This window comes from Heloderma suspectum, chromosome 7 (genome assembly GCF_057233095.1).
Source record: "Heloderma suspectum isolate Gila_16-S chromosome 7, 16-S_ref, whole genome shotgun sequence".
Classification (NCBI taxonomy): domain Eukaryota; kingdom Metazoa; phylum Chordata; class Lepidosauria; order Squamata; family Helodermatidae; genus Heloderma; species Heloderma suspectum.
This window is the reverse complement of record NC_139464.1, coordinates 62781444-62806520: the sequence shown is the minus strand read 5'-3', so window position 1 is coordinate 62806520 and position 25077 is coordinate 62781444. Positions and strand designations below refer to the sequence as shown.

At 44.7% G+C, this 25077-nt stretch overlaps 1 protein-coding gene across 2 annotated transcripts in view; it reads left to right on the top strand.

Annotated features, from left to right (window-relative positions):
- Positions 1-23313, top strand: part of SYT1 (synaptotagmin 1) — a 536537-nt gene extending 513224 nt beyond the window's left edge. For both annotated transcript variants that reach the window (XM_084811795.1, XM_084811796.1), the window contains 2 exons: positions 17880-18013; positions 23107-23313. In XM_084811795.1, coding sequence (XP_084667921.1) covers positions 17880-18013; positions 23107-23313 — 341 coding nt within the window. The remainder of the gene's footprint in view (positions 1-17879; positions 18014-23106) is intronic.
- The last annotated feature ends 1764 nt before the right edge of the window (positions 23314-25077 follow it).

Here is a 25077-nt window from a genome sequence, read left to right as displayed (position 1 = left end):
GTCTTCCATCCATCATTTGGATCCATCCATCGTCACGGGGACTCACTTTGTGTTCTTGTGCCATTTGCAACTCAGAGGGGGAGTATATGGGGCGCTCTTCCCTTCTGGGTAGGACAAGGAATGTTCCTTGGATTCCTTCCCTGGCTGCTCTCTTCGCGGCCTTATCAGCTCTTTGATTTCCTTGCTTCCACTTTTCCTTCTTTTCCCTTCCATGGGCTCGTACGTGGATAACAGCCACTTGTAAGGGTAACTGAAGGGCATCTAAGAGGTCCACAATTAAGCCGCCATTGGCAACTGGGGATCCATTTGCTGTGAGGAATCCCCTCTCTTTCCATAACTGCCCGTGAGCGTGTACAACAGCAAAAGCATTCTTACTGTCAGTGTAAATATTTACCCGCTTTCCTTTGCCTGCCTGCAAAGCTCTTATCAGGGCCACCAGTTCAGCGGATTGGGAGGAGAAATGAGGAGGCAGTCGTTCTTCATGGACACTCTCGCTTTGGGTGACGACAGCCGCCCCTGTGTAACGCTTTCCGTCTAGCATATAACTGGACCCATCTACAAACAAATCTTCGGCTCCCTCTAGTGGTTCATCTTCAAGATCTGGCCGACCCTTGGTATCTAAATCCAGCACTTCAAGACAATCATGATCTGGGAGCCCCGGCCCACGTGTGGCCTGTATTGCTGGTAACAGGGTGGCGATATTGAAGCTAGAGCAGGCCTTGAAAGTGAGGCTTTCGTTCATTAGCAAGCCTATTTCATATTGCGAATGCCGAGCCGGGTTAAGGAATTTGCTTCCTCCCCCTGACCCTAGGATTTGTGGCACCCCATGTGGCACCCAGACTTCGATGGTCCCTCCCATTGTCATCTTTTCAGCTTCAGTACAGATTAAGGCCGTCGCTGCTACTGCTCTCAAGCAACTTAGCCATCCTCGTGCAACAACATCAAGGACTTTGGAGTAGTAGCCCACTGGCCTCCAGGAAGGGCCCGTCCGTTGGCAGAGTACTCCCAAGGCTACGCCCTTATTCTCATGCACGTAGAGTCTAAACGGTCGACTGGGATTTGGCATGGCGAGGGCCGGTGGTGACACAAGGGCAGCTTTAAGGCTGAGGAAAGACTTATTCATTTCTTTAGTCCATTTCCATTTGTCTAATTTGTCTTTTTGCAGTGCCTCATATAATGGCCGTGCTATTTCCCCATAGTCAGCTATCCATAGCCGACAGAATCCGGTTAATCCCAGGTAGGCCCTTAGCTCGCGGGGGGACGTAGGGACAGGTGTGTCACAAATGACTTCAACTCTTTCTGATCCCAAGCTTCGGGTCCCCTTGGCTAGGTGGTAACCTAGGAATTTTACAGTTGGTTGAACTAACTGCACCTTCTTCCTTGACACCTTATAGCCCCCCTCTGCTAGATGATTAAGGAGGGAAATTGTCCCATTTAGGCACATGTCCTTAGCCTTGGCTGAAATCAGGAGGTTGTCACAGTACTGGAGGAGGTGCACCTCAAGGTGTTGATGGACCCAAGGCTCGAGGTCCCTTTGAAGTTGCTGGCCAAAAACCACTGGTGAAAGATTTAGCCCCTGAGGGATCACTGTCCAGGTTAGTTGAACCTTCGACTCACTCTCTGGGCTCTCCCACTCAAAGGCGAACAAAGGCCTTGAATCAGGGTGGAGTGGGATGCTAAAGAAAGCGTCTTTTAGGTCTATGACAGTGAACCATGCATGATCTCCTGGAATTCTTATGAGAAGGGTGTGTGGGTTAGGGACCACAGGGTGGGGGGCCTCGATTTGCTGGTTAATGAGGCGGAGGTCTTGCACAAGGCGAAAACCCTTGCCCCCCCTTGTTGACACAGCGAGAATGGGCGTGTTGTAGGGGGACATTATCTCGATGAGTCGACCTTCCTCTCGGAGCTTCGTTATTACTGGTTGTAGACCCAGCTTCCCTTGATGGGAAAGGGGATATTGTTTCACATGGACTGGTTTCGCCCCCTCCTTGAGAGGAATTTTGTACAGTGCTGCCGATTTGGCACAAGAGGCCCCTCCAACCCCGGCCCAAACCAGTGGATTGACTCTGTTTTCTATTAAGCACCAGTCTTCATTTGCCTCTGAGGTGGGTTCCTCTATGGCCCTAAGAAGGGCCATTGGATAGTTGCTGCTCTGTTGCTTGGGGAGCCGTACTTCCATTCTTCCATCAGGAGTGAAAGTGATCTCAATTTGGAGTTTAGTCAATAAGTCCCTCCCTAACAATGCCACCGGACAGGAGGGGGTACAGACAAACGTGTGCTCTAGGTGTGTTTCTCCAACTTTAGTAAACAAAGGATGAGAGAGGGGCACTCGCGTTGCCCTTCTCTCGACCCCCATTATGGTGGTAGTTCCCCCACTTCCCGTTGGTGGCTTGTTCAAGGGGAGTATGGACAAGGCAGCCCCTGTGTCTACAAGGGCATCGTAGGAGCGGCCCCCAACTTCAATTTTGACCATGGGGCCCGTCTTGCCTCAGAGACGGCCAAAAGGGGGCCGGGCCCCGGTCTGTCCTAATCTCTTTCTTGTTCATACAACACTCTTTGTTCTTCCCCCTTGCTTTCTTTCTCTTTCTGTTTTAGGGCTTCACAGTCTTGCTTCCAGTGTCCAATCTTTCTACAAAAAGCGCACTGATCTTTTCCTAAGGGAGGCCCTTTTCTGTTCCCCTTTCCACCACCCTTCTTAATCCCTCCTTTTTCTGGTCTGAGAATGGCAGCAAGTAGTTTTGCTTGCCTCTTATCTTTTTCTTTCTCCTCCTCCTTCTCTCGTCTTTCATAAACTTTCTGGGCTACCTCAACCAGGACTCCCAAATCAGCCGCCAGTCCTCCTTTGACTTTTTATAACTTCTTTCTAATATCTTGGCAGCTATTTCCTACAAACTGTGTTGTGAGAATTCGTAGGTTATTTGGGTCGTTCAGGTTGATGTCAGTATATTTAGCAAAGGCTTCTCTCAGCCTTTGGAGGAAAACGGCGGGGGGTTCACTTTTGTCCTGTTTTAACGTCAAAACCTTTTGCAGATTGGGGGCCCTTCGAGCGGCCTGTTTCATGCCTGCCAAGACAAGCTGAAAGTATTCGGCATGTAATTGCCTTTGCGCTGCCGTGGCCACTCCCCAGTCAGGCCTCCCAATGGGCAAAACCTCTGCCACCTGCTCTTCAGTTGCCTGGGGGTTCTCCTCTCTAAATCTAGTTCACGCCCCCACAAGAATAGTCGGTTTCTGACTAAGGAAACAAGTGTTCAACAACATCTGTGTGTCGTCCCAGGTAGGACTGTGTGTGAGCCTCACATTTTTCATTAAGGACAATAATGGGCCAGGGTCCTCCTCAAAGGGAGGATTGAACTGTTTCCAATTGTACAGATCAGATTGTAAAGGGGATGTAAACAAACCTTGTCCCCTGAGGGTGTTGGGCGGTAGGATCGGGGACCTCTCTAATAGGGAAAGTTAATTTTACTGGTGGCTGAGGGTCCTTTCGTAAATGATAATTAGGCCCTCCTTTGGTTTCCCCCTCTTTATCAGGCACCTCTTCCTGAGTTCGAGGCCCCCAAGCACCCCTCATCTCTTTGAAATTTTTCTCGAGGGCGTCCAAACGATCTTGGAGAATGTCCTCGAACTCAGTCATAGACCAGGGCTGGACCTTGGCTCACGGGGGGGGGGGGTCCATCTCGGGAATTTTTAATGGTTGCAACTCTTGGGCAGGCTCCCTTGGAGGAAATGGAGGCTGGGGCAGGCGTGGTCCCCCCGCGACAGCCGTCCCATAGGGAGGAGGAAGTAATGGATCCTCGGGGGCCGTAACTACCACCTTAGGTGTCCCTTTCCTCGTCAATTTTTTTCCAGTTATCACAGGGAGGGCCAAGGACATACATTTAACTACCCACGGGGCGGGCCTGCCGCCGAGGGGCACGCAAGTTGCCCATGAATCAATATAGGGAAACTGGTCCCAACTTCCCCTCTGTGTTACTACTGTACGCACAGCAGATACCAGGGTTGGGTCAAAAGACCCATCGGGTGGCCGTTTGGGTTCTAATACCGGGCATTCCCGGGCACAAAGAAAGACAAGGCGATCCTTTGTCATTTTAGTTCCATAATCTTGTTTGAAATGTGACCAGTTGCGCAAACAACACTCCAAGGGCGTATGGGACTCTTCCGAGGGCCTGGATTGGGACCCGCCCATGATGGTGGGATTTCACTCAACAAATCTCGCACTTCGCCCTCCTCTGACCCAGCCCGTCGCCGAGACAAGGAAATGCAGATCGGGGCTCCTCATTCGCTTTGCCCGTAGGCGTCGCACACAATCACAAACGAACCACCGTCCCGCGTGTGTCCCCTAAAGTAAGTTGTTTCACTTACCCCAAGGCCTCCTCTGTCCTGCCCACAGCCGCGTCCAGCTGCCTATTAATCCACTGCCGGTGCCAAAAAGGGGTGATCACGTCTCCCTCTCCCTCTGGCGTTGGTCCCCAAGCGCCTCCGCCACCGCCGACGTGAGGAGAAAGCAGTGTAAAACAACCGCCTGTGGCCACTCCTCCTCCGCGGCCCCTCGGCTCAGCACGAAGGGGACGTGCCCCGAAGCAGGATCCGAGTCACGGCACCAAATTGTTAGATAAAAAGTTCTTGCTTCTGGTTGAAAGAAAGAAAGGATGCCAGGCAGGCAGCAGTGGATCCAACACTATTTTATTGATCGTTTTGCAAAACGGGTGCAGAGCAGTCTGGACCCCGAAGCACGTGTGCAAAAACCTTTTATACCTTATTACTTCTATTGTTCTCGCCAGTAACCAATGAAACAGTCAGCACATCAGCTTACCAAGCCAACAGCCAATAAACAGCCAGTACACCAGCTTACCAAGCCGTTAGTCATGAGTGCGTCAGTATGGTTCCCTTCTTGCTCCGCCTACATTTTTCCCGCCACTCGGGCTTCTACGTAACTGAGGCGCCAACCGGTTATGGAGTCTCTTTGTCTAACAATGAGGGCAGTAGCAAATAGGCCCAACCTCAGCATCTGGCCCAGCATGTGCATGCCAGGAACCACCAGAACCAGCACTGCTCACCACAGCAATCTTTCTTCTTTTAAAAAACATTTTACAGTCAGGGCTGGCATGCCAAACATGTACATAGTTACAGACGCTCATTTTATTAAGTTCCCTTTTAAAATATATTATCCCTTTCTACAAAAAAATGGTGTTTATTCACAAGGAAATGTGTTTAGCATCAGGGCAGCAGAAGCAAATTCCATGTTATTCCTGTAGTCATGATGGTGCTTTGATTTAAGTGAGTTTAGCATGCAAAACTGCACACGTTCTGAATATTTTTTAAAAAAAATAAGAGTTGGCAAACCTTTTTGTTTGCTTGCTTGCTTAAACTTATCAGGAATGTACAAGCACTGTAAATTATGGAATGGTGGGGCGTGGGAGAGAAAGGAAATATTCATTGTGTGTTTCACAGATGAAGTAATACACATGGCCATCTAATAGGGGACGCGCATAACACCATCACTTACCAGGGTCTAAAAGTACTTAGCTGTACCACTGAGCACATGTATCCCCTTCATCAGCAGTAGCCAGAGCAGTAGCATATTCACAGCCCCAATTTCTCATCAGAGAATCTGTGCTAGAAGCAGCCAGACTGGCTTACAGCTCTGAATTGTAGCTATATACGGGCCTTGTTCAGGTTCTCACCCAGATTCCTTGGGGAATAGCACTAAGGCTATTGTATCAGTCAGCCCTGAATCCTACCCAGCCTCCTCTCCTAACTCACCACCAGGCCCATGGCTAGCTATAGCAATTCCCTATACTAGTACCAATGCAAGTGTATGTAGGAAAGTATAGCGGTTTTCTAAACCCCTGCAGGGCTTTTCTTCCTATGCTCAAATAACACCCATACCAACGACTGGATATAAATGCAGCATCAGGGCACTAAGGGATTCTGTCATCACTGAGGGCATTTTTCAGTCTCCAGTGCAATGAGTGTAACCTGTAGATTGTACAAAAGCATTTATTAATATATTGATGCTCACCTTTAAGTTAAAGTTTCAGTACTGGCAGAATTCTAACTTTAATTTGAAATGTTCAAGAAAGAGTCAATTTATCTGGCTACTGTATTCCCCAACCCCAGGTATCCATACTGGCTTGGGACTTAAGTTGTTCCTCCATTCATGTAAGGGGGGGGGGTCAGTTTCCACTATTCCCCCTCCATCTGCAGCCCCCTGCACCATATCCCACACCATTCACAAGGGTCCCTCAGCCCCTAGGACTGCAGAGTGTAGGGGGAGGTGTGACAGCCTCCTTCCATGAACATGGACTCTGTTCCATTCTCAGGTAAGTTAGAATCCAAGCCATCGCCTTTAGCTACATGTAAGACATTTATTTTTGTATGACTGTTTGAAACATTATTAATCCACTTTCCCCTCATTAATCCCCTATAATTAAAGTAGTGGTTGTGCAGAAATCCACACTTTAGCTTCACATACATGCTAGAGATTGGGAAGTGAAATAATTCTCGCCCACTCCTAACTTTTCTCCCTGCCTATCTACTTTCACGGCATATTTGACAAGCAACCATGTCAATTTTGCACAAAGGAAGCTGGTCCCTGGTTGATGAGTGGAGACAGGTTTATTGCCTTAACAGTTTAGAATTTTATTATAACTACATTTTCATAGCAATTGGGCTGCTTTCCTTTTGCTCTTGGAGGACTTTGAAGTGTTGGCTCAGGATTAAAGCATGAAGGTTTCAATTGCTTCTGGGTTTATCACAAACTGACTATTTTATATTAAATTTATTTTGCTAAGCATGGATAGTTTGCATTGGGCTGCCAGGATTCACATGAGTCCAACGACTGACCATACTTTATTTTGTAATATGTTTGAGGAGAGGAGACAGACAAGAGGAGATTTTCTACTGCTTTCCTTTTAACCCCTTTTTTGGATTATTTTTGTTGTACTATTCTGCTTGTGTTCCAATATATTATAAGTGGTGAACTTCTGAAGATGTAACTATTAGAATAAGGAATATTATGAACCATTCTGTTTTTGCTCTATGCAGTTAACAATCCCAGACTGAAATTTTCCAATGAGTAGATCATTGGCTCTTTATCAGTTTTATAGCACTCACTGCCTTCCCTAACAGTGTTTCATGGTCCAGAAGTGTTTGCCCTTCTGAGTGCAGTCCCACATATGCCAACGAATTTTGGTCAGAGGGGGAAAGGCACATCCAGCTCCCAGTTCACTTAAGTCAGAAAGACAGATTTTTCTCAGGTACAGAGAATGGAATTTTAAAATGGGTGGGAATCTAAGGCACATATTGGATGTTATGCTAATGCACTGGAGGTGCTGTGCTTCCAGTGTAGCGTAGTGCATCACCCTCACTGAGATATGTATAATAGATGTGTGTGCCTCATAGATGTGTGTGTGGGGGGGGGGAGCTTATGCATCTCACTACAGAAGAGAAGTGCTTTCTGTCCACCTCAGACATTACACAGGAGACATGAGTGGAGATAATTGCACTTCCGCTCTTCCAGTGAATTACATAAGGTCCAAAGCACTTTCTGTCCTCTCACATCACATAATTTCCAAAGCTGCTCTAAGAAAAGGAAACAAGTCAAGGATAAGAGCTTTGCAGGTGACATCCAAATTAGAAGTGGACAGTCCATTCTTTATTATGGAAATTGTATGCCCCCTAAGTCTCCCTTTTATCATAATGTTGTTCCCAACAGTGGTGCCATCAGGCAGGAGCAGTCCACGGCTCCACAGGAGGGCCTGCAAAAGCAGCAGGACCGGCTCAAGTGAAGCAAGTGAAATAACGTACATTACCATCTAAAGAAGGGGACCCCCATAAGACCAGATCAAAAATTACCAGACTGGCTCCCAAAATACAGAAAAATACCTTATGCCAAGAAACTAATTTCTAGCCAGAATGCTGGTCAGATTTATCCTTGAGACATCATCAGCCATGACACGTGTAACGCTCTGCCTTCCGCCTGCTCATTTTGTCACAGAAGGCAAAGGCACAACACTGTGATTTAATGAGAGTGAACCATAACATTTATGTAAACTAGAAGGCACTCCGGCTCCTGCACAGTTTCTCAGAAATTGTGCCATCTGTCACTGCTTCCCCAGAGAGTCCAGTCCCTCTCCACCCCCCGGCTTTCCTTCCCATACCGAGGCTTTCCTTTTGCATAACGAATATTGATTTAGACAACCCATGCATGTGATCACTCTAAACTCATTAGAGGTTATTTCTGAGGCCTTAATTATCCCTTCCCACACACAAACACACAGGAGGAGAAATGTTTAGGCAAATTATCCCTGGCTTGAAAGCCACAAGCAGCATTCTGAGTCATCCTCTCACAAGGGAGAGGTTTACTGGCCTTGAAATAAGTCTGGCTTGAGATCCGTGGGGAGAAAAGACCTCAGGCAGATCTGAAGGCAGTAACTATGGAGGGCCCATTTCCACTTGACTGCCCTGTGGGGAGCCATGATGCCAGCGATTCCACAACCACATCTCTGTCCAATGCTTGGCAACCTGCATTAAAGGAGAATGTGGTGCATAAACTGTCAGTATCACACTGTGGCTGGAAATGTCCCAACACAAGACATGATGGCTTTCCCATTTGGTGGACATGATCATTTGTTGGCTGTCCATTCTCCATAAAGACTGGCTGCACAGTCATGTGGTAGGGGATGGCAGACATTCTCATCAGCTCCAGGGTTTGGAGAGCCCTTGGGCAAAACACCCTCAATGGGCCCCCTCCCTCAGTGAGTCTTAACTTCTCACCACTATTGTCACTTGCTGCTCTTGCTCCTTATCCTGTTTCTCATCATTGCTACCACTTGCTTGTTTGTTTGACGGGCAGAGAGGCAGTGAGCAATTAAGCAGTGGCATCTACTGCTTCACCTTCTCACCACTATCATTGGGCCAGAGTGGGAGGCAGCTGAACAAGCAGTTTGCAATGATGAAAAGGAGAAGCAAGTCCAGGGGGGCTACTGTCAGAGAGCCCCTGCTGCAGTGTGGGCCCCCAAGCAGGTGCCAACCATGCCTACCCTTGACACCAGCCCTGATTTTCATACCCCCTTTATAAACTATATACATTTTCCTCTGTTGGTGCAGCTGAGGAAGTGATCTAATACCAGTTTTTCCCAAGATATACTGTATGTCCCGATTAAGTGATCCCTTTGTTGTCTCACTGTCAAAATGTAAAGTCCTCAGAATAGGGACTTGTCCTTTTCTCCTATATGTTTCTCTAAAAGCTGTTGTAATGTGACTGAGAGTGGACTGGGGAGGAGGGGATGATGCCCAATTCAGAATATGGGCAGACTTATAGGCATTCCAAATTTGTATTGTGAGCTAGATAATTAAGGCATTGAGTATCATCACAACTATGTATGCATAGGATTAGACTATAAGGGCCAAACTACACATGATCGTGTGTAATTCTACCCTTGAGCGCAGGCGTGTTTCTTTTTCACAATTTGTTACTGCATGCAGTGAAGTTTATCCAGACAAGGATCCTTTGCCTTCCTCTGTGGTCCTGACCCAGATTGGGCTCCCCATGCTTCTAATTTGCATGGCTAAAAAAGGTTGCACTGAAACAAATGGAACCTTTTATTGAAATACAAATTCCAGGCTTGGGGGCCCTGATCTGAATCATGACCATAGTAGAGTGAAAATGGTTAAAGGCCTCCTACCACCACCACCCCACTAGCTTCCCAATCTGGATCAGGGAACCTACTCTGGAAACTGGGGGTGGGGGGAGACTGCACTCAAGGGCAGAACAACACAGTGAAGGTCATGGACAGTTCAGCCCTAATATCCAAAACTTTTTACCAATTGGGCAGTGGAGCAAGACATATGGTAATAGGCATTTCTTCTACTGAGCTGTCTTGCCCAATATTTATTTACTAGGGGTTGGATCCAGATTTAGGTGCATAGAACTGGGTTGGTAGAAGTGGACTTCCCCACCACCTCCTCCCACAGCAAGCCCTCCAGCCCCCTGAAAATGCTATACAGAAGGTTGGCAGACCCTGCTTAACCAGGTGAGCTGTGGTGTGGTAGGATCCCTGAAAATTGGACAGAGGCAGCTTCTGTCAATGGAAGGCAGATCCTGGATCCACCGCTACATTGCACTGACCACCAAAGCAATTATTTTCATAATTATGTGGACCCATTAATTGCTGAAGATAAACTCCCTGCCTTCACACACACACACACAACTGGAGCTGGACTAGACTTTGTGCTTAAGTATCATACTTTTACTAAATACCTCCAGGGGACTTGCAGACATTTATTAAAAATTGGTAGCTTTGTGTTCAGCATATATTCAGCTTGTAATTCTGTTTCAGCCTAGCCATCCTTTATCACTGTATTTCTGTAGGCATTCTGTCCAAGTGAATATTCATGAGTTCTAAATTTTGCCCTTTCTGAAAAGGATTAAATACCTACAACTTAATGTTCACCTTTAAACCACTGAAAATCAGTGGCTCTGTCACTCCAGGTTTTGTTTGAAGGAAAATTTTATTCTCATCTTGTTGCGCTCCACAAAATCCATCTTGTACACCTGATGCTTCTGTTATATGTGGTTCATTTAACTATGCTGTTGTCTAGAAGACACGTGATTTTTCTCTTGTACGTCATATGTACAATTTGTTTTAATCTACTAGATTAAACATTCCTTATCCACAAGCCTCTTGCTGTGGATATTGGAGCGTTCTTTGAAGATGAGCAGCACTCTTTCCAAGATCAAGATCACTGTATTTATTGCCAGTTTGACATTACCTTAACTTTCATTTCGAATAAGACGCAAATCTCTTGTTTGCCGCTAAATAATGAGCTGACATCTTTGCCTCTAAACTTCAGTAAAACAAAGCATGTCACTTGAGTATCCTTCTGCTTTTAAAAGCTTCTTTATTAGACCCCCTTTAATGTTCTTGTAAAATCAATAATGCACAACACAAATTGTTGTGAATTTTTCAGCTTCTGAGTTTCCATGCATGGAATATTAATCAGAGCAACTAAAGAAGCAACAGCTTTCTCTTAGCTCTCTCTATCGAAAGACAGTGCTAGGATGCAGAGCTAAATACACTGTCCTCTTGGGGGGATCAAAGGAGACAGAGTTTGGGAAAATGGGCTTTTTTGAAAAAGATTTCTATGGAAGATTGCAGAAAAAAATATCTTTGTTTCTCTTTTAAATGGGGATTCGACTGGCTACTAGTCATGATGGCTGTATATACCTCTGGTATCAGAAGGGGTAAGCCTCTGTATCCCAATTGCTGAGGAACATGTGCGGGAGAGTGCTGTTGTGCTCATGCCCTGCTTGTGGGCTTCCCATGGGCATCCTGTTGATTGCTGTGTGAAAAGAATGTTGGACTAGACAGGACTTTGGCCTATCTAGCATGGCTCTTCTAGTGTTCTTAACCCCTGAAACACACTCCTACATTCCCCCAAATGCAATCACTGGAAGAAAAGCACCTGAAATCCCGTTCTTATTCATATATAGTCACTGGTCATGGGACAGCCAAACTCACTGGTCAATGAACCCATAACTCACGTCTATGTATAAGAATGTACGGTTTCATACTTGTACACTTTGCTTCGCTGAAAGACCAGATACCAGATCAATCCACTCTGCAGTATGAATGTTAACAGTAATGCCTGGGTGACTGCTGAACGCTCCTGGAAAGTTGAGTGAATGAGAGAAGCAGGGCATCTGTTTCTCAAGCCATTGAGGGTCACTGTACAATCCCCTAGTTATTCCTTGTTGCCTAGCAACAGTAGCTAGCCACAGTTAGGGCTGGTTAAACAGAAGAAAAGGGAATCAGAGCAGGGGCTCTTTAAATGGATCCAGGATGCTGAGGGGGGGAAAGGAGGATGTGGGGCAGAAGCACAGGTGGGGCAGAAGCCTGAAGCTAAAATTTTGGGGGAGGAGGAAAGAGGCTCGGGATGAGTGACTGGAAGGAACAAAGAATGGAAAGTAAAGAAGGGGCTAGGAGGAAGGGCCTTCTTAGAAGGCCAGTGACCTGAAGCAAAGGAGTGGCTGCTAGGAAATACAGGAGAGACTTACCTGTGGAGTCAGCAGCAGTCAGAACCCCAAAAGAACAAGTGGGCAAGAAAAGACTTGCTTTAATCCCACAGTAAGCTACTTATCTGCACTGTGGCCTTCAACCTGATGCTGCTGATACTTGCCCTTTTTGCCCAGTGAGCATTCATCCTGGTCCTGCAGCTATGTACTTCACTCTAGGGCCCCCAGCTATTAACTGTTATTGAGCCAGATGCTCTGGGCCTTATCCTGGAACTACTTACTACAGTTCCCAAGAAGGAATCCTGATCCTGCAGCTACTGATTGGAATGATCCTGTGCTGTAACAGGGATTAATAAAGTCTATAATTGCTGCATTTGGTCACCATGATCATGGTCACTGTGATCATTTGGGATGAAAATAGGACAAAGGGACTAGTTCCCCTTGGCAGAGGGGCCATACCTTGTGACAAGGGATTACCAAAGGGATTAGTGTAACATCCACACTCATCCTTCAGTAAGAGAATGACGCTAATGCAGAGAGGCCGACAGCCACCGCCATCTTTAGAGTTGCCTATCCTGACTGATTTGTATGAAGTTGGGACTTGAAGCCTCTGTCGGCCTTGATCGTCATCATCATCACTTGAATTTATATACTGCTTTTCACAGAGGTATCAAAGCAGTAAACATAAAATGCAATATCATCAAAAGAACAATAAAATATAACAATGAAATGACACAGTGATAAAAATGTTCATCAGCCATGTGCTACAGACCATAGCTGGCTGAGTCACACTTCAGAAAAAGCCTGTCTGAAGAGATGAGTTTTAAGAGCACGTCTAAATGGCAGAATTGTGGGGGGCTGTCTAATGGGAGTTGGTAAAGTGCTCCAGAGGGTGAGCGCTGCACCACTAAGAACTCTACTGCAAGTACTCTGCTCTGATGATCTCACAAGATCAGACAGGGACATAAAGGGTGAGGCATTCCCTAAGAAAACCTGGTTGCAAGTTGTTTAGGGTTTTATATGTTAACAACAACACCTTAAACATGGCCTGGTAGCTTATTGGCAGCCAGAGCAGTTCTTTCAGCAGAGGTGTAACACACTGTTGAAAAGAGGCCCATTAGTAGCCTCACTGCTGCATTCTGCACCAGCTGCAGTTCTGGACCAGGTCCAAAGGTATATTACAGTGCATTATAATAATCCAGTCTTGACGTTACCAAGCTATCACAGTCCCGGAAAAGCCATAGCTAGTGAACCAGTTGGAGCTGGTAAAAGGTGCTCCAAGCCATCAAGGCCACTTGAGCCTCTAAATCAACTATATAGAAATAATTGAATGGGTTTTTTTCCCCACCTTATTATCTTATTATGTATTGTGAATACATAATGTAGAATTTTAAATGTATTAGTTGTCATTACCAAAAGTGATAAGCATCTAAACAGAATCTATTAAAAATAATGGATTTTGCTATTTCACAGAGAGGGTAGACCCCAAATCCAGCAACTATCTGCACTGAACAACTAGCTGCCCAAGATGGTAATGTGCACCTCCATCCATATAAGAACATACAGCCAGCCTTTTCAGTGCAATGTGGATACACATTATGAGGGATTATTTGCATCTGCGTTGGGTGCCAGTGCATGACTCCATCTGCATGTCTCCCTTGCTAGATTAAGTTAATTTCTTTCAAGTCAGGTGTCCTGATCCAGCAAAAATGAGCTGTATGTGCAAATGGATGCTATGAGAATGAAAAAAAAAACAAGTTGGATTAGTGGTGATCCTTGTAGGATTCTGTCTGTACTTGCATCCTCTAACGAATGGTTGGTAACATTAGCTTTGACAGTGCTGATCCATTGTTGGGGCAGGGAGAGGCTGAATCCAGGCTAACAACACAGATCATCTGAATATCAGGTACATGCATGGAGGTCCTTGTATGCAATCATCGGTCACCTACACAGGCCATTTTCCTCCAAAACGGATCTGAAGGTTGGGCTCATGAACTTTCACACCATGCCAGACTTCAAATCTATTCTTCCCAGTTCAGTTTACATGAGGCTTTCCGCTTGGGTGGCCATATGTCCTATTTTACAGACAGCAGCAATTTGAAGGGCTGTCTGAGTACGGTGTCCTCTGTTTGAAGGGCTTACCAGTCCAAGTCCAGTTTAAAGACATGAACCATCAGAAGGAAGAGCTGGGCCTTGAAGTTGCCCATCAACAGTTAGCGCCTGAGCAGCAGACTGAGCTGCCACACTGGTTACTTGGTCACAGTCTTCCCCTCTATGATGAGATGCATTGTATTTCTGTTTAAATTACAGTGATTACTTCTAAACATACATCTATAGGTATAAATTAGCATAATTACATGTTATGCAGACCTGAGGCCTGTTTTGCCCTATTTTTTGGTGGTGTATTCCTCTTTTCCAGCAATTCCTGCTTGCAGATCTGTTTTCAGAAATTGGGCCTTCCATGCTCCCTGATTCTACTTTATCATATAAAGACTACCATTTACAAACTTTGCTTAAGCTGAAATAATTAGAGTGCTAGGCTCTTAACAAAAATAGCAACATTAGACTCCTGGATGGCTGGGAATAAAAGGGCAGGGAGTAGTATTCTGAAAACAGCAGTTTATATACTAGAAACTATTTTTGTTTTAACACAGTTGGAGAGAACAACTGTTTCATAGGGTTTGCTTTGCTTTTTGCATAATTGGACAAGGCGCAGCTGCAGATAAGCAGACATAAAAAGAAACATCACAGTAGCTTAGAATGCCTCTGTTGCATGAGTGATTTGAGTGGGTGATAAAACTAAAATCTCTGAGCCCTACCCTTAATGGTTTGGAGTGTGAAACTATGCTTGATCCCAGACCACAAGACCACATGAGCCTAAATGAGAATCGGAAGGTGCTCACACCTCTATAGATATCAATTTGATTTGCACAGCACAGGTTGCTAATACAGAAACAGTGCTATATAAATATAAGCCATGTGTGTCAACACCTTTGTCGATATGGGATATTTCTCCTGGCATCTTTTTGTCACTGATGAATGCTGTCACCCTGGTGAGGTCCATGTTGAACTTCAAGTTCAGGTTCTCAGCACAAGCCCTATTGAAAATAAATGAGAGCTCTAGCACAACCTTCATTCATTTCACTGGGGCTTGTGCAAGAGAACCTGAACATCATGGTAGATTGTTTGTTTGGTCTTATAAAAGGCTAACATATGACCACATGGGCTGTAAACCAGAAAGAGAGCATGAAGGATCTTTGCTGGGTGACTGAGGAGCTAATAGGGTGGTGACTTATGAATTGCCAAAAAAGAAGAAATGCAATTCCAGAAAAGAGTCCAAAAGAGGACAGCGATTTGCATAAAATTTGCATATGCTAATTTATATGTATAAATGAAAATATAAACATAATTATCATTTAAATAGAAATATAGTACAGCTCACAATAGTGTAGAAGACTGTGTACAGGTGACCTGTGTGCCTGTCTGTTCAGTCTGCTGCCCAGGTGCTAAGTGTTGATGGGTAACAGTTCTTATGGTGCTTTATCTTTAAACTGGAATTGGAGAGGGCAATCCTTCAAACAGAGGATACCTTCAAAGAGAGGACAGTTCTCTGGTGGCCCTTCAAAGAGAGTTTTGTCCTCTGTATAAGAGGACACATGACCAGCCTAAGCTACATGTATTCGTATTCCACCTTTCCTCCTGGGAACCCAGGGTAGTATACATGGAGGTTACCCCATTTTGTTCCCACAACAATCCTGTGAGGTAGGTTAGATCCTAAGGTCTCCCAGTGAGCTTCATAGTGAATTGAATCCAAGTCTTCCTTGGCCCATCACTCTAGTGCATCACTCTAACCACTACTCCACCATGACTCCCAAACATGTTGGACCTGAATTCCACAACTGATCACATGTGCTCTGAAGAAGAAAAATAAGCACAGCATTTTGGGGGAAACCACTGCATGAATTAATCTTGAAAATAAATTAAATAAACAATCTCAGACCAATAATCTTTAAGTCACCACCTTTTTTTGCTGGCTTGTTTTCTTCTTGGCTGTTGGGAGCTCTTTTTAGTACAAATAGCCATGATACACTCCTGTTGGCGAGTCAGGGAAGGAAAGAGTACAGCCCCTGGCTTCTCCGGTTTGAGCTGAACACATTTAAATGCATTACACCTTCAGCCTTTCTAAATCAGTGATTCAAAGCAGTGGTGCTGAATTAAAGGGAAAAAAAAAAAAGCTAACTCCTCGGCTGAGAAAAGGCTAGGTGAGTTTTGACATCTTCACACTCTACACACTCTACCTCCTAATTATAACCTGATGAATTTATTCTCTGGTATATTGAATGCTCACAGGAAAGATAAGGAACTGAGAGTAGAAGGCATTCAGATGGTTTCTCTTCTACCTGTAGTGTTTCCTCCCCTCTCAAAATTGTTCTGTGTTGGACAGCACTCAGGTGGTTACTCAGGAGCTACTAATTCATAAGACCTGTGGTGTAATATGTAAGGGCACATCTGCACAGGAACTCTCACTATGTCTTCTAGTCCAGAGCAAAACTGGATATGGAAGAAGAGTCCACTGAAAATGATGGAACATAGGAAGCTGCCTTATACCGGGTCAAACCATTGGTCCATCTAGCCCAGTATTGTTGACATTGACTGGCAGCAGCTCTCCAGGGTTTCAGGCAGGAATTTCAATCCCAGCTGGGGATTGAACCTGGGACCTTCTGCATGAAAAGCATGTGCTCTACCACTGAGTTATGGCCTCTTTCCCTATGTGATATGACATGAGACACCTCCATGCTGACATAGAACCATGGATTGTACCAACATTCGACACTTGTAGGAAGAACAATGCACTGAAGATCCAGGAGCCTATAAACAACAATGCTCAGCTATTGGATGGACATGATCCCCAGAGAAAGTCTTAAGCAGATTCATCCTCGCCTAGCTGCTTAAAGCCAAGGAAGACTCTTGGCTGCAATAATGCATAATAATCAGAAAGTAATCATAGAGGAATTGCCTTGCTGGACAAGAGGGAAGGTGTTGCTGGCCCAGCACTCTTGCCTCCTAACATGGCTAGACTGACAGCTGTAGGAATTGTACTAGCAGGGCATGATGAAGATAGCTGTTCCTCTGTGACTTTCACCTTGCCTCTGCTAATCAGAATACCACCACCACCACCCCAAAAGGAAGTTCCATTTGTAGCCATTTTAGCTATCATGATTAATGGCTGCCCTCCATGAATCTAACTAATAATTTAAGATATTGGCCATCACCACCTCTTATGGCAAGCAGGGCAGGTCTGTCTTGCTACTCCATGTTCTTGTAACACAGCTGAAGGACAGAGGGAGATGTGTTCATTTGTACCAACTGTGTGCTCTGGTGTTGGCAATAGACACTAGTAGTAGGAACAGAAGAGACGAGAAGTGTAGGGTCACCCTTTCAACTTCTGAGGTGACTCTTTCCTGGAGCCTTGCAAGGGAAGAAGCAACATAAAGAAAGTAGTTTTTGCCCCAGCAGTTTTCCTATCATGCAGAGACCGTTCAAACAATCTATGTACAGGCAAACATTTCAGGGTAGAGGCAAATTAACCATAAGGCCTCCTCTGGCTGTTTCCATAATAGTGAATTTGCTGTGTGTCATCATTTGGCAAAGCTGCATTCTCTGAACAGGTACCTAACAACTTTATCTGATCTTTATGGGGTGTAAAAATGGATTTTGTTAACAACGCATGCTTAGCTTGTTCTGAGAAACAGCTCATGTGCCTCCTGGCTCTTTTGTCTCAAGGATTATCCTCATTAGAAGACACACTGCATTAGCCAACATGCCATCTCCTAACAACTTTGTTTTTCTGATCATTCCTCAGATCCCTATGTGAAAATTCATCTGATGCAGAATGGGAAACGGCTGAAGAAGAAGAAGACAACAATTAAGAAGAACACTCTGAATCCTTACTACAACGAGTCTTTCAGCTTTGAAGTACCATTTGAGCAAATCCAGGTAATGTCAAACATCAGTTTCCTGCCCTGCCTTGGAATTCTGTTCCTTAGCCCTTATGCATATTTAAGAGGAACTTTGCTAATTATTGAGTGTGCCTGCCTTCATTAGCACCTATGCACCAATTCTGCATGGCAACTGAGTGTGACTGCTTCAAGAGGGGAACAATAAAATATACAGTATTTTAGGAAGTGTCGACTCATCCACAAAAAACAGATAATGGACATTTTGTAGTATTCAGCAGTCTTATAAGTTATACAAATATGGGAGTAGATAGAAGATTGGTATGGAAGGACTGTAGCCTAAAATTTGAGTTTTAGCACATAAATGTAAGGATGAGGTGTATCACCAGCTTCAGCACCACTTTGCAAAACAATGTCTTTGAAGGAATGTCACAGCAGCACTACAAGCAGATACCCCAGCTCATATTTAGTACATCTGTTTATACAAACACGAATCATGGATTCAGAGATATGCACCTAAGAGCCCAACCCTAAGATGTGTGACACCAGGACATAAATATCTAAGCACTATGACATGACATTACCATGACATTATTGCAACACTGATACGATACCAACCACACCAAAAAAATACATAAATCAGTACTCAGTTTATTGAGAAGTTTGAATGGAGGAGACTCAATTTTGCGAGTTTAAGAACTGCCAGTGATAAGATTCCTGGCTTCCTGGAGAAACTTATGGAATATAACACACAGGGTGCTAAAGGGGAGTTGTAATTGTGCTTTATGGAGAAGCACAGAAAGATATCAACAGACTCTCCAGCTCTTCACTGGTACAGTCAGTGCTTTTATCACTATAGTTTTTGAGGGCCAGAAGCATGCATCATTTTCCCACTTAACTTAAAGCTGAAATGCCAATAAACGTGATGGAGTCTGCATAGGGTGCCAAATTCAGCAGTTCATAGTGCAATTATGGCCATGAAGACCACTATAATGATTAGTCTTCAAAAAAGACAGTTTGGCATAATGATTAAGCTTGGTAGCCCCATCGAGAGCATCTGGATTAAAATAAATGGAGCAAAGAATAAAAGGAACATGGTGGTCGGAGTTTACCCAATCAAGGAGAAGATGAAGATGAAACTTTTGATAAGCAAATAGCCAATGTTTCAAGGAAGCATGACGTAGTAGTGATGGGGGACTTCAATTTCCCCAATATTTGTTGGGAGACAAATTCTGCAAAACATGGCCCCTCCAGGAAATTCCTGACTTGTGTGGCAGATAACTTCCTCCTACCGAAAGTAGAGGAAGGAACTAGAGGATCGGCTATCCTTGACTTGATCCTAACCAACAAAGATGACTTAGTAGGTAAAGTAGCAGTTACAGGAACTCTGGGGGAAAGGGACCATGTTATACTTGAGTTCATGGTTCTGAAGTAAGCAGAAGCCGAGTGTAGCCAAACCCGTACCCTGGATTTTAGGAAAGCTGATTTTAATAAACTCAGAACAATGATCAGTAAGGTCCCATGGCAAGCAACTCTAATGAGAAAAGGAGTCCAAGATGGGTGGCAGTTTTTTAAAAAGGAAACTCTCAAGGCACAATTACAAATAATTCCAACAAGAAAAAAAAGGTGGAAGACAGCAAAGGAATCCAATGTGGCTTCACAAAAAGCTTAAGGATTACCTGAAAACAAAAAAGAACACATATAGGAAGTGGAGAGAAGGCCAAGCAACAAAGGAAGAGTACAGCAGGGATGTACAAAAGTGAGTTTCCTTTTCACGGATTCTGTTCATGGTGTGGGGGAGGCGTTCCGTCCCTCCCCCCGGAATCCTCGATGGGGGGGAGGCGATCCGGTCCTCCCCCCTGGAATCCTCGATGGCCGGCTGTGCTCCACGGCAGCTCTGCGGAGCAGCCAGCCAGGCCCAGGCCAGGGCCGTCCGCAGCCGGATTTCCAGCTGCGGAGGGCTCTAGGTAAAAAAAAAAAAAAAATGCGTACGCAAATGGCGGCGGCTACAGCCGCCACTATTTGCGTTCCTTATTTTTTGGCGTCTTAGTCTACGTCAATATTGACGTAGACTAAGACAAAGGAAAGAAAGGGGAACGCAAATAACGTAGTGGGTGCTGTTTGCATTCCCCTTTCTTTACTTCGTCTTAGTCTACGTAAATATTGACGTAGACTAAGATGGCAAAAAATAAGGAACGCAAATGGCGGTGGCCATAGCCGCCGCCATTTGCGTACTTTTTTTTTTTTTTAAACCCAGACGTGATAAGCTACGTAAGTCTTTACGTAGCCTATCACGTCTATGGGGGGGGAAGACACAGACTGCAAATGGCGGTGGCGGCAGCCGTTCAGAAGACCAGCCGCCGCCGCCGAAGCTGCCGCTGGAGCTGCCGCCATCCGGAACATCCACCCCAGGTAAGTCTCATCCTGGGGGGGATCCGCGTGGGGTGGGGGGTGGCAGGCCGTTCCGCGATGGATTTTGGGGGGCCGAATGCACTGGCATTCGGCCTCACCGAGATCCGTTGCGGAATTCTCTGACATCCCTAGAGTACAGGCAGGTAGCACAGAATTGCCGGGATGGCGTCAGGAAGGCTAAAGCTGAGAACGAGCTGAGGTTAGTGAGGGAGGCTAAAAGCAACAAAAAAGCTTTCTTCAGCTACATGCATAGTAAAAGACAGAGGAAAGAAATTGTGGTTCAGCTATTAAATAAGGATGGCAAAATGATAACAGATGACAAAGGCAGAAGTGCTCTATTCCTACTTTGGCTCAGTCTTCTCCCAAAAGAGGGTCTATGAGCCCCCTGGCAAATGTGAAGTACAGGCTGAAGGGGAAGGATTGCAGCTTGAGACTGATAGGCTTATGGTCAAGGAACAGCTAATTACTTTGAATGAGTTCAAATCTCCAGGGCAAGCAGCTAAAATACTGCGGAAAGCAATGGAAACAAAGAACATTCCAAAAACAGAACAGAATATAAACAACAGACGAATGGGCAACTGTTTCAATGAGATAAGAAATCCTTACATGATTGTACAGATACGTGGCTTGGTATATCAATTGCACATTTAATTATCGTAAGCAATTACTGCATACATCATCACTTTGCATATGATATGTATGAACACAATAATACAGTTGACAGGGAACCACACATATGGACATTTTAAAGAAAAATTCAATAATGATTTGCACATTTCAGCAACGTATTTATACAATTTCCCTTTGATTCTGCAAGCCTGTCTATACATAAGGGGTTGGATCCAGAATCTGGCTTCCGCAAGAGGAAGGACTCTGCTCACAGACGGTCCTTCCACCCAATTTTGGGGGGATCTCCCCTTCCACCCCACATCACAGCTCACTCCATTCAGCAGGGTTTCCTGACTCTCTGTGTAGTATTTTCAGGGGGCTGGAGGGGCTGCCACAGGTAGGAGAGTGCGTGAGGAATTCTGGTTCTGCCAGTAGAGTTGATCCAGCTTAAATCTGGATCCAGCCCAACATCTTTATGCTGGTGAAGTCCTATGCCTCACCATCACATCCAAAGAGACTTGAATCCTGACACAAAATTGGGCAGGATAGCTAATACCTTGGAAGACAGAGACAAAATTCAAAGTGATCTGGATAGGCTGGAGTGCTGGGCAGAAAACAACAGAATGACATTTAATAGGGATAAATACCAAGTTCTGCACCTAGGAAAAAGAAACCAAATGCACAGTTACAGGATGGGGGTACGTGGCTCAACAACACTACAAGCAAGAAGGATCTTGGAATTGTTGTAGATCACAAGCTGAATATGAGCCAACAATGTGATGTGGCTGCAAAAAAAGCAAATGGTCTTTTGGGCTGCATTAATAGAAGCATAGCTTCCAAATCCTGGGAAGTACTAGTTCCCCTCTACTCAGCACTGGTTAGGCCTCATCTGGAGTACTGTGTCCAGTTCGGGGCACCACACTTTAAGAAGGATGCAGACAAGCTGGAGAGAGTTCAGAGGAGGGCAACAAAGATGATCAGGGGAATGGAAACAAAGTCCTCTGAAGAGAAACTGAAAGAACTGGGCATGTTTAGCCTTGAGAAGAGAAGACTGAGGGAAGATATGATAGCGCTCTTCAAGTACTTGAAAGGCTGTCACAGAGAGGAAGGCCAGGATCTCTTCTCAATCATCCCAGAGTGCAGGACACGGAATAACGGGCTCAAGTTCCAGGAAGCCAGATTCCAGCTGAACGTCAGGAAAAACTTCCTGACTGTTAGAGCAATACGACAATGGAACCAATGACCTAGGGAGGTGGTGGGCTCTCCCACACTGGAGGCATTCAAGATGAGGCTGGACAGCTATCTGTCGGGGATGCTCTGACTTGGATTCCTGCATTGGGGGGGGGGTTGATTTGACGGTCTTGTAGGCCCCTTCCAACCCTACTATTCTGTGATTCTATGATTCTATGAAAGTGTAAGTCTTGCATGAGAACGTGTGATAATAGTGGCCATGGCACTTGATAGAACCTAGGCCTGAGTTTCCCCTTGCTGAGATCCCATGCCCTTGCAAACACATCAGAATCTAGAGAGCAGGAAGTCCACCCTGGCATTCTGCAACCTGAGCATGGCGTGGCTTTAGAAAAGATGAGACATTTTAAGAATTAAAGAGCAGTCTCTTTAATTGGACTTGGATTTTTAAAGCTTGTTTTTAATGTCAATTATCTACTCAACTTTCCATATTTTGACACCCATATTTGCCACTGACCTTGATAATTCCAGTGACCATGGCTATGGTTTGGATCCAGATTTAGGCCCATGAAACTGGGCTAGTGGAAGTGAACTTCCTCCTCCGCCCCCATGGTAGCCTCCCCCCCCCCCAGTCCCCTGACAATGCAACACAGAGGACCCTGCTGAACAGGGAAAGCTGCAGTTTGGCATGAATGGGGGATCTCCATAAATCAGGCAGAGGCACCTTCTATAAGTGGAGCAGAGCCCTCTGTGTAGAATTGGGGGGGGGGTTGCTGTTGGAAGGGCTGTCATTGGGGTGAGGGAGCAGGGAAGTCCGCTTCAAGCAGCCCAGCTGCACACACCTAAATATGGATCCCACCCTATGTTTTGTTGTGAAGTTTGCCTTTCTCACTTCTCACTCTGCTCTTTCTCCTCCTGTTTCAGAAAGTGCAAGTTGTTGTAACTGTTTTGGACTATGACAAGATCGGCAAGAACGATGCCATTGGCAAAGTGTTTGTGGGCTACAACAGCACTGGCGCAGAGCTGCGACATTGGTCAGACATGCTGGCCAACCCAAGGCGACCCATTGCACAGTGGCACACCTTACAGCCAGAGGAAGAGGTAGACGCCATGCTCGCGGTCAAGAAGTAAAAAGAATGAAAATTGAAATGAGAAAAGAAGCCTTTCTGCATTTGCCCATATAGTGCTCTTTAGCCAGTACCTGTAAATACCTCAGTAATATGGGTCCTTTTATTTCCAGCCATGCATCCCTAACACAGACCAGTGGTACTTCAAAACTTGTTTTAATTTGCACAACTTAAAATGTAGAAAGCCCTATAAGGCCCTCCATCTCACCACTGCCCTCAGATCTACTCTTCTTTTAAGCAATATGTGTAGATAGAGCATGACAGAAATTATTTATTGTATCACACAGTTGTACATACCAGTATGCTAAAAAAATTATTTCTAGTCCGTTTATTTGTATGTTGTAAGCGTTTCCTAATCTGTGTATATCTAGATGTTTTTAATAAGATGTTATATTTTAAATTATGTAAATTGACTGAGATATAGGAGAGCTGATAATATATTATAGGGTAACTAACTATCGTATCGTCTGCATTCCAGCAAAAATTCCAACTTGTAAGGCACTAGTAGTGTTACACTGACATCTTAAAGGACAACTTAAATCTGAGCTTTCAACTGAACCATTAAAATACCAAGATATGCTCACACGGCGCTCCTTGGTGGGGTAAATCCCATTGGTAGTCTTTTCTTGTGGGCAACTTAGCATGATCTGAGCAGCTGCATAGCTGACCTCAAGGAAGCGTAGCCAGAAGCCAGTATATCATTTTCTTTTCCTGTGTATGTATATATATATAAAACAAACTGAAATCATGGCTTTACATTTAGAAATTGAAGGTACAATTCCTTGTGGTGGGAAGGAGCATGAATTATTAAACATAGCAAACGTATAAAATGGTGGGGAGGGGGAGGTAATTACAGGGGTGGGGATGCAAAAATAGCAAGCCCTTGCAACTAACCATGGCAAACACATTGCTGAAACCCAGTAGCTCTCCGTTATCACCTTTATACAAAATTTGCATACTGTGAATCCCATTTGTGATCTCACATCCTCTAATTCTAATGAGTTTGCACATTAGACTTTGTAACAAAATATTTTATTATACTAAGCCAGATGAGAAGGAATGCAGAATATTTTTTAAAACAAACAAAAAAAATCACCGCCGTGTGTGTTTATTATACAAAAGTAGTTTCATGGTGACGAGACAGTATTGTAAAATCCCATCAAAAGAGGACAAAAAAATTTAGCCATATTTCTGAATGCACTTCAAAGCAAGCCAAAAGATAACAGCTAGTGACCTTTTATATACTATTTATACTTAATAAGTTTTAATTTGTCCTTTAAAAAAAGTGAAACAAAACAAAGAACAAGTTCTAGCAAACTGAAGCAACCTCTTATGTACACTAGATGCTCGTTTCAGGAGGAGTTTTTAAATGTTTTCAATGTTACTATGTAGTAAATGGCACTATTATGAAGCTATTAGTCATTCCATAAGCGTCTTAAAAGACTGCTCTGTGTATCACTGTGACTGCCGTGTGTGCTTAGAAACTGTAGTTTTCTCAGTGGATAGCAATCAATTTATTCCGTAGTGATATTGTAAAAATACTGCCATTCCCTTCTACTGCACTGCCGAAGGAGTGCATAGCGCAAACAGTTCTCTTACCTATGGACCAATTCAGAACTGAAGAGCTATGCATAGGACAAGGGCATCATATAGAACAGATTGACCACACAGCATTTTGTCGACACTGTGCAATATTTCACATCTCCCCCTGTTTTCACAATGGAGGGTTGTACTACAGATAAGACAGCCTGTCATTTTAGTTTATTAT